We start from the raw sequence: 10,563 nt of genomic DNA, 5'->3' as shown, positions 1-10,563 counted from the left end.
TATGTCATTGTTTTCAAATGTCAGAATTACTTAACAGAAATTTTTGTTTTCTTGTCAACGTATCCTCATTTATGACAACCAACAGCTTCGGGAATTTTTTGTTTTTTCCTGTCTCTCGCTCTTTAATTGGGCTAACCCATCAGTCACTTTCAATTCACTCTCCATAGCTGGCACGGAAGCAGCTGGAGCCAGCATTTTGAGGAATTATGCCAGACTTTTTCCCCTGCAGGTTTGACCATGAGCATTCTTCCCTCTGCTGTTGCAGGTCCCCCCTTTCACACCAACAGAGTCCTGCTCACTGCTTCCTTGTCTTATATCCCTGCCTCGCCCTATTCGGCAAAGGCCGCGACTTTCAGTTAATTCCACCTCAAGTCTTAGTAAACACTGAAGCTCCAATGTTCTGGCCAGGCTGCCTGCATATTGCATCTTCCCCAGTTTTTCTGTCTGGCATGCTCATTTTACACTCTACACAGTGAAGCAAAAGTATTAGATGAGTTATCTATGCAATGCAGATACATCTAGTATTTCACAGTTACTGCTAAAACTGTGGTTAAGCTTCTATTGGGCTAATATCCTTAAATACAGCAACTTATACTGACACCAATTAACACCAGAGAGGATTTAATGCTGCAATTTTCCCCAGATTTTTTTACTTACACAGTATCATTATGCTGCTTCTACTTTCTCACCACAGTATTTGTGTTTTGAAGGATGCCATTATGCACACACTAACTTCTTTCCCATCAGCACAAAACACCCTTCACTTCTCTCTCTACAACTGCTCTTTGCCAAGGAGTAAATTTTCATCCCTGTGCTTTTGTTGCCTAACCCCCCCAGCTGACCTATGACCTCGCAGCCAAAAGACCCCCTGCTTAGGTTGCACTTTCTTTTCTTAGGCCAGATAGCAAAGAACTCAACCATGTATTAAAACAGGAGCTTGTTAAGACCAGCTTCATGGCTCGCTCAGTTTCCCACTGCTGCTCCAAGGGCTTTCCGAAGCAACAGCTTCCACCCCAAGGAGAAGAAGCCTCCCACGTCCCCTTGGCCCCCCAGCCAGCACAGAACCAGGGGAAACATTTTTCTCTTCTGAATTACTACCAATTAACTTCTCAGTTTGGAATTTGCAGTGAGGACAGTAAGTGTTTCACGTTTGCATTAATTCTTCTGAAGACTTTTTATATAAAATATTGAAGTCAATGTCCTCAATTAAATTTGTCTTTGTTTCCTTCAGAACAAACATGAGGAATAGAGGGGCAAAAAGGAATTAGAGTATATAGGTTTGTTTTCTTCTTATAAGAAGCTAATCCACAGAGGGTAAAAGTTTAATTTTCTCAGTGTAAATAGCATGTTTGTTTAGTACTCTCAAGTATATTACCAAATAAATAAGTGGAGCAATACTGCTGTTTACATCTGGATTTTCAAACCTCCCTGCACCAATGTGAGTTAACAACAGATCACAATCTCTCTGAGACTAAGTACAGGGTGGGGGAAAAGGACTGTTTTTTGCTTGGTGACATGCCTTTAGACCAGAAAGTGCTTACAGCATAATAACCATAAATCATTATATGAAAAAATAAAAACATTGTGTCACTCATGCAGGCAGAAGCCACCGAGTGATGTCATCACTCATCTTTTGACCAATATGCTATTAGACCTAACACTGTATTTCCAAATAAGATGGTTTCCTTGACATTATGTACTGATATTTCTTTTAACTGAAAAATCCCTGTAAAACATGCCTTTAAAGAAAAACATGAAAGAAAAAACAAGCACTGCTACTTACAAATAATGTAGATTATGATTCCACAAATAGTAGAGAAGTGTCTTAAATCGCAAGATTTTTAATGAAGTAAAAAAATTATTTAATTACATAGTTTAGACTGCTCTGAAGTGTGATTTTATTCATAGTTTCAAACAGAACAAAGATGGAAATCCTTCAGCTTCACAATGTATGTAAGCTATCTGGTTATCCTGCAGCTGAAATCTTACAAAGGCTGCTGACTATCACCCACTTTGCACAAGCAAAGCCTTCTCCTACTGTTCAAATATTCCTGTTTCACAAACAGTACTGTTAATAATAGCACTGAAGGACACATTTACTCAACAGGTGATGGAAATATTTTCCTGAATTTAAATGAGATGTAATTACAACTTTACTAAAACAAACCACACTCTGTTTATAATGGAAGTTAAAGCAGTCCCAAATCACTGTCTTTAATCCTCCAAGACCCTGAAAAGAACACACCAGCTCCCAGATGTTTAACAGGACGTCATTCCAAATGTGTGCAGTCACATACATACATACATGAAACAAAGCAAGGCTTGTACCGACTTAACAGATTCACTATGAATTTCCTGCTCAGATTTGCTAGGAAAACCATGATTTACCAGTTTTAGACAGCTCACAGGCTTGCAGTGTCGACTGACTTTTTTTTGGACCACCTTCTCCCAAAGATGTATGAAACCACAACTCTTCCGGAGCAGCCTATGAATCGCTTCTTTCACTGCTGGTTTGTTTCTTTTCTGGATCAAGATAACTGCCTTCAAATAAAATTCTGTTTTTCATTCCTTCTTTAAGCATTCTTTGCCGGATCCTTTGCTGGGCCAAGTTGTACCTGCAGTAAAACCTAGAGGAGGGGATGAAAATGAATCACAATTCCCTGCTTTGTATGAGTGGCAGGATCAAACCAGAGTCAGTCAGGCAGCTGAAAAGCTGCAACCACTTTGCTAGTAAAATTAAGCATGCTGCCTTTGGAATTAGGACACAAGGATGGGGTATGAAAAAGAAAAAAGAATTAAGAAAAATGGAAATAAATGGGGGAGTTGATAGCTTAGAATTCAAGAAACAATAGGAAGTGTTTAAAATATATATAGAAACATAAACATTCAAACACAGTGAAACGTCTTCCTTTAAAGAAGATAACTATTTTGGGGAGAAGGAAGAGGACGCTTTGCTAGACAGGTTTTTAATGTGGTTTCAAAACCAACATGAAACACTGTTTCTGAAAACTGAAACACAGGGATCATGTTGTACAATTCAGCCAACATAGGCCTGTCAAAATTGAAGAAGAATTTTACATACCAGTATCCTAACATTGTGCAAATATAACTACCAACTGCAACATCACAAGATCTTTTAACTCTACCTGAAAGAAAAACAAAAAATCTTCTGAAAAGTCAGAGAAAACAACTTGTATGACTTCCCATTATTAATAACACCTAACAGCAAACAGAAGTTTTTGTCTTGCAAATAAATATATATTCTTGCAAATAAATATATATATAAAACCCAAAAGGAGTAAGTACTTACTAGTTGCTAAAAAATGTCCAAGACCCATAACTAAAGCCCCCAAGGAGCCATAGAGCACTGATTCTCGTGCACATGGGATATTTTTAACATCGAGAAATCCCAGGAGTTTAAAGGACTGTAAGACAAAACAAAAAGAAAACCCCATAAATTTTAAAAATCACTTCTGTAGAAGTCTATGATGCAAACTCAACTGTAAAACTGACTTGTTATCATAATAGCCAAGCATAACTAGCTGAGAACTTACTGTGTCCAGGGTTATAGATGACCAAAAGTGAACAGATACAGATGTATCAGGGATGTTTTTGGAAGAGTTAACTATTAATTTATATAATATAGTTTTGCACAAAACTGCTGATCCATCCTTTCCACTGAATATTACAAATGAACTGCTTAATTTCTTACCTTTAAATTTCCCCAAAAAAGAAGAGAGAAGACCCTTAAGAATCCAGGATTTTTGTTACATTGCAACGAAGAAGGAAGGTTACAATCAAGTATGCAGGTAGTCATGCCATGTAATCTTAGTACCTGAAGCAAGCAAATGTGCTTGAAAAACGTTAACTTACTGGAGAATTGAGCATGTAGTAGAGAACCTAATACTGAATACAAATATTTATAAACCTAACTAATTAATGACCTTGCCCTATGTCTAGGCAGGGGCTGGGCACATGGGTCAGGGTCAAGGCAGCTGCCCCTCAGTAACCCCTACACATTTTTCTGCTGTCAGTCCTTTGGTCAGGGATGGTGTGAGAATATGTTCCAGTCTGTTGTGCTTAAATCATTACAGCATGAAGAATCATGTGTGCAACTGTACCAAAATTCATCAAAGGTGATGGTTTTATTTTGTTGGGAAGGTATTCCACTCGGTCAAAGTAGATTTTGAAGACGGACGACTACAGGGCTCAACTGCGTGTGGAAGGGTGACAGCTCTGTGAGAGAAGTCATTGTGTAACTGTGGTAATGGGGATGGCAAGCATGGAAATCCCAAGCGTTAGTTTTATCCATGTTCCCTAGGGACAGCCATCAGCTGTCCCTGTGTACAAGCGAGACAGAAAGGATGTAGTCTATGTTGGTCGAACCTCCCGATCAGTAATTTCAAGCGCTCTCATATGGAAGAAGTCACTTGATATGTTGCTGTTGTTGGCTAAGAAGGTATCCCTGCTACATCCACGCAGCGTGATGCATCCTTTTAAAATAGCGTCTCACCTGTTGCCAGGCTGGGCATCATTTGTTATGTCTCTGACCACTGCCGAGCACCGGCCTCACGAAACCCTCCAGCCTCACCGCGGTGCTTCGCCCACCAAAACAAAGTCCCGCGGAGGGACCCAGGGGACCACAGCCCAAACCCCGCCCGCCCGAGCCCCAGTTCTGCCGTGGGTTTCCGTGTATTGTTCCCTAGCTATTTCCTCGGGCGGTGGAGCGGCGGGCGGGGCCGTGGGGGCACAGTCACTGCTGCTCTGCAATGACCTCCCGTGTCCCCAGCGCGGGGCTGCCGCGGGCAGCCGTGTGCCGTGCAGCTCCTCCTCATCCTCCTCCTCCTCCTCACGATCATCCTCATTCTCCTCCTGGCCCCTCGCCGCCCGCCCCCTCCCGCCCTCCATTACCTTCCCCGGCTCAGAGTCGCCCTCGCCCGCCATGCCGCGGCAGCGCCTTCCCGCCCGCACCAGCGAGCCGGGGCTGCGCCCGCGTACAGAGCGGCGCCGAGGGGAGGCCGCTCCGCCCGCCCCGTCTCTATGGCGCCCGCGGAAGGGGCGGGGGCGGGCGCGCCGGCGCCATTTTAGGTCCCGGCGCCGAGCGAGATTCCAGCGCGAATCCTTTGTTCGGCGAAATGGGTCACGGCGCGGGGGGCGCGCGCGCGGGCACGCGGCCGGGGGGGCGGGGCGCCGGCGCTCGCCCCGCCCCGCCCCCGCCTGGCCTCGCGCCGCCCGCCCCCTCCCCGCCGCGGGCGCGCACCCGGGCCGGGCGGGGCTGAGGGCGGTGTTGGGAATCCGCACGGATCCCGGCGGGAGCACGCGGCAGGGCCACGCTCCGGCATACCGGGCGCCATAGGCCCTGCCGCCGTTGGGCTGAGCCCGGCTGTTCAAAGCTAAAAGAGAAGCGACGGGGCTGGGAGGTGCAAACGCGCGCAGTGGGTAGCACCTAGTGGTAGGAGGAGGTTACGGGATCCTTCGCGCGCCGTGTCCAGCCTGATGGATGTGGGGATGTGTATCCCCATCGCAGGTGGCGGAGAGCTGATTGTCAGGAGAGCGTGCCAGGGTGCGGGAATGAGGAAAAGATGGCATGTGCAGCTAGGCTAAAAGTCCCCGGGTGGCAGCGGGAAGCAGGAGGTGGAGGAGGAATTGATTGAGAAGTGCTCTGGAAAATGGCCTCCTCTGAGGAGGCCACGCGGAGCGGCATCGGACGCAACCCCAGCGGGTTCAGCCTGATATAGCGGGGTAAGCCTGTGCTAAATCACTTGGACATGCTGGAAATCACCCCTTAGGTGTGTAACTGTACCTGCAGTAAGGATGAGAAAAGGTAAATACTGCTAAGTGACTTAGGACAGAGGTACAGTTCTCCAGGATACTGTAAAAATATATTTTGCTGCAAGAAGACATTCCTCTAAGTAGCGAATTACAGGGCAGATTCAATTTAGAACCTTTTCTATCTAAGCAATGAAGTATAACAAGGATGACAGATGTGTAATACTGCTCTTTGATCTAAAAAATAGTGTGTCCTGACTTAGGCATGAGATATCTTCGGATCTTCTTAAATATTATTATGTGTTTGGGGCTTTTTTAATCCTATGCTAAATAAAATGGTTTTTTTCACACACTGAAATTTATGTCCATTTGGATTTTCTGTTACTACTTTTTGTGTTTCCTGTGTTTGTGGGATTTTGGAAACAATGTACTTTCACACAACCAATTTTCATGTTTCACTAGCTGAAAAGTGCCACTGCACATTTGCATGAGCTCTTTCAAATCTCCCATAGATTAGAAACCAGTCTCAATCTTTCCCAACAGTCCCAATCTATCACTGTTTTGTCATCTTCGTAGACGTTGCAGGCAGAGCTCTCAATTCACGGAACACTGATTCAACATTTGCTGTCCATTTTAAAAAGATCAGTAGGAGGCACTCGAATTGGGAGTAGTTTGGCCTTTTTAAAATTAATGTATATTATGTATGTGGAGATGCAAACATAGGACGTTTGCTATATGATGCAAAAACCAAAATTATTGACATAATCTGTCCTTGGAAATCCTTGTAATGTCCGGTTTTATTTTAGTTGGTTTAAAAATTAAGCAGTGACAAATACTGAGGAATGTAGCAAGAAATCCCAAGAGAGTGTTGACATGTCTGAGATTAACAAGGGCACAGTGGTGAAAAAGAGACATTGCTTTTACTGCTAATGAGGTGGCCTGGCCTACAGCAGCTCATATTTTTAAGGAAAAGAATGGAAGGATCTTTTTTGCTTTGAAAGAATTAAGATGGTGGAGAGCAAAGTGCAGAAATAGAGCCTCTTCTGTCTGGTAGTCAAGAATAGGCTAAGGAGAAGTACGTGGTTTTCCCTATATGTCATTTATCCTTTTCCCAAATACCCAGATCACACAAATTACACTGCAATAAACAAAACCATTCTATTTTTTTTCTCCCTCTCCTTGGTACTTGGCCATTACTCTGCTTTACAGCTCTGCTTCTTGTCCTTCAGAAGCTGCTCCAAAATTAATCACTATTGCCCTTTGTGGAGTTAGAAGTACACAGGGCCGCTTGTCGGTGCTTCAGATGAGTGAAGATGCTGGAGCTGGAGCCTGCTTAGCTTAAGGAAGAGGGACACTTGGGATGGCCTGAAGCATGCAGCCATCTTCCCTCGTGTCCCTTAGGGACCTGAGATGCCAGGGTGTGCAGAGAGCACGGTGATGTCCTCCAGCACTTGAGGAGGACAGGGCTCTTGAAGTGTGGGCCTTGTACTTCTGCTGCTCTTACCCTGGTGTGCTCTGAAGGCTCTGGGACTAGGGTCTTCTTTTTCACATCCTGGATGCAAATAAAAATGAGGGTAACTACTTCTGGCTCACTGAAATGCAGGTTTTAGCCTGTAAGTTGATCGAGGAGGTTGAGACTCTGTGGGCATGTGGTACTTTATAAGGGTGGTCACACAGGGAGTGTGCGAGCTGCTGGAATATGCCCACTGCCTTGCCAATGTGACTTGCTGCAAGAGCTGAACTGACTTTTATTTAAACCCTTGGTACACCTGGCCCAGCAGAGGCACATCCCAGAGCATCTTCCACTGTGTTCTGCCAGTGTGCATACAGGAAAGGTGGTACAGCAAAAGCCCCTGTGTGCATGCCTCTCTCCATTAGCAGGGACACTGAGCTGTTTCTGGAAGCTAGGCATTTTGTATGTATGCAAGTTTGGAACAGCTGCCTTCAATTTCTGACCCTAAAGGACACAACTGAGATATCTAAACATTCTTGTTTCCTTAATGACATTGGCTGGAGCTGCAGACCCTTGGCAGACCTGCCTGGGCATGGTCAGTTCTATCCATCATAGTGTGCTGATTGCCACTTGCTCTCAGCTGGTTGAACTTTTCCTATATTTATGCAGTTCTTATTTTTATTAGCACTGATCAATAAACTGTAGCATCCTTAGCTATATGCCTTTCCAGCCTGAAATTGACAGCTGGTCAATGGTTTGGATTGGTCTTTGACAGCATCTTTGTTCTCTCACCCTTCATCTCTGTGTTTAAAGGTTAGGCCAGGAAAAACTCTTGTCAGTCCAGGAGCAGGAAAGAGGCCAGCGTGTACAGGACATGAAGCAGCAGACAGAGAGTGCTCATGTCACAGCAGTGCAGACAGGAACCTGGCTCCAGTGCTTATTTCCTTCATCAGAAGACTTCACTGAGGGGTCCGATCCCTACATACATGGGTCTCGTCACTTCTGACACAATTTTGGGCTGTACTCCCTAGAAGGAGGAAACCATCACACAAGGGTGGAATTTCCTACCTTTAGTACCTCTTGGCCATATAAGTTATTCCTATACTGTAGGGTGTTTATGTAGCATTGTGGAAAAGCAACCGCCTGCAAAAGCTGTGCCAGTCTGTCCTAAGAAATAGAAATACATTTATTAGAGGGTGTGGATGACAACCCCTTTAGGTTGATGGCCACCATGGACAGAGAACTAAAGCTCCTGATGAATTCAGCATCTCCCAAGGGCTGCATGCTCTGCCCAGGGCGTTTGCAAAGGCTCTGCTGGTCTGTCCATAACAGTTGTTACTGGCAAGCAGAGGCTGCTCTGCCTGTTCATATCCATAGATACCAGCTTAAACTCTTCTAAGGTGGGCTGCTGACACCAGAGGTGGTCCAGGCCTTCCTCCTCTTTGCTGTGCAATCCTGCCTGCTCTGTATCACCAGCTGTGCCACCTGTTGCAGCTGAAAGTTAGCCTTACACAAAAAGCTGCTTCCTGGCCGTGATGTGGGGGCAAACAGGCTGCTTTTTTGAGAGCAGTGCTGATTTACATCAAGTGCCTCAAGAAGTTGCTCTCTTGAAGATGTTTGGAAGGTAGCAGCAGGCCATTGTGTTGCTGGGCTAGTCGCTGAATCACGCCTTAAGGCAAATTTTGGAAATGTCCAGCAGGGCTTTGTCTTCATGGTCACCCTGAAGCTACTTAAGTAGCAGTGAAGCATTTGCTTGTGGTAACCATGTGCCATTTTGTAAGCCATGAAAGCAGAGAAGTAGTTAGAATTGCCAGAACTCATGAAGAGGATGATTATTCCACTCATGTCCTCAGTTGCCTTGAGGGTGTTTGTCCTTCCAGAGAAGAACATTATGTTACTGAATGCAAGTGTGTAGGAATAATGTGTTCTGGGGTTACGTATTTCTGAGCCGCACCTGCAGCCCAGAAAGCCAACTGCATCCTGGACTGTATCAAAAGAAGAGTGGCCAGTAGGTTGAATTCTGATCTACTCTGCTCTCGTGATACCCCAACTGCAGTGCTGCATCCAGCTCTGGGGTCCTCAGCACAGGAGAGGCATGGATCTGTTGGAGTGAGCCTAAAGGAGAGCCACAAAGATGCTCAGAAGGCTGGAGCACCTGTATGGAGACACCCTGTGGGAGATGGGGTTTTTCAGCCTGAAGAAGAAGAGGCTCTGGGCATATCTTATAGCAGCCTTCCAGAACCTAAAGGGAGCCTGCAAGAGCTGGAAGGGAACCTTCTGGCAGGACCTGTTGTGAAGGACAAGGAGTGATTACTTTAGACTGAATGAGAGTAGATTTAGGTTGGATATTAGGAAGAAATTATTCCCTGTGAGAGTGGTGAGGCACTGGAACAAGTTGCCCAGAGAGGTGGTGGGTGCCCCATCCCTGAAAACATTCAAGGTCAGACTGGATGGGGCTCTGAGCAACCTGATCTAATTGAAAATGCTCCTGCTCATTGCAAGGGGGTTGGATTAGATGATCTTTATTAATCCTCCCAACCCAAGGTACTCTATGATTCTGTGATGCTATGATGCTTTTTTGGGGGTAAATTGTTATTATGATGGCTGCAGAGATACTGTGCTGTAGGTTATGTCAGAATAACCCTTGTGGGGTCAGGGCAGGCACGAGGAGTATGTGCAGGCTCCTTGTTGCCAAGGCAGTCAGCAACCACGTTTGTGCAATTGAATTTTAAAAAAGCTCTTCTTTTTCCCCCCAAGCATTAATGTTAATGCAAATTAACTTTCAACTGCATGACAGTTTTATTCTGGGTTAGCTTTGCTGATTGTTTCTGTAGGTTGACTTTGCCTAACTTATTCCTAACTGCTGGTACAAAGGATCTTTTCATCTGCAACACATAAGAGATTTTAATTCAATGTACTCCTCTGAAAGCCAAGGAAATAAGGGCAGGCTTCTAATAGCTTTATTTTTTTTCTGCCATATCTTTTAATCTCTTTATGTTATTTAGGCACTTGATTCAAAAAGGAAGAGGGTTTTATATTAAAAAAGGCAGCTTATATAAAACATAAGGGTTATAATTGCAGCTGTACTGTTGGATGTAGAGCTAGATTTAAAATTTCCTGACTCACTAGTATAAATTGGACTAAAGGATGCTTCTGACTAAAAATAGAGCAGTTTTCCTTAAATAATCAGTTTTTTTCATATAATGTAAATTATTTCATCTATAAAGCATGTCTTAAATGTATTACTGGCAAATACTAACAGACAAGTTTTCTTGTATGTCACTGTAATCCACTTCAGGCATATGATGGTACTATTTATTTCTGCATGTTTGGTCTTTTTT

General features: G+C 44.5%; 1 protein-coding gene across 1 annotated transcript; it reads right to left on the bottom strand.

Moving 5' to 3' along the window:
• Positions 1–1,825: 1,825 nt before the first annotated feature.
• LOC132324872 (cytochrome c oxidase assembly protein COX20, mitochondrial) lies at positions 1,826–5,128 on the bottom strand. The gene is made up of 4 exons (XM_059841471.1): positions 4,912–5,128; positions 3,311–3,425; positions 3,083–3,146; positions 1,826–2,627 (listed from the first exon to the last, which is right to left on the bottom strand). Exons 1-4 carry the CDS (start codon positions 4,942–4,944, stop codon positions 2,486–2,488), a joined length of 354 nt encoding a protein of 117 aa, XP_059697454.1. The 5' UTR covers positions 4,945–5,128; the 3' UTR covers positions 1,826–2,485.
• Between the last annotated feature and the right edge of the window lie 5,435 nt (positions 5,129–10,563).

The sequence above is a fragment of the Haemorhous mexicanus genome, chromosome 3, assembly GCF_027477595.1.
Source record: "Haemorhous mexicanus isolate bHaeMex1 chromosome 3, bHaeMex1.pri, whole genome shotgun sequence".
In the NCBI taxonomy this organism is placed as follows: Eukaryota; Metazoa; Chordata; class Aves; order Passeriformes; family Fringillidae; genus Haemorhous; species Haemorhous mexicanus.
The sequence above is the reverse complement of the archived record's forward strand: the minus strand, read 5'-3'. Positions and strand labels throughout refer to the sequence as shown.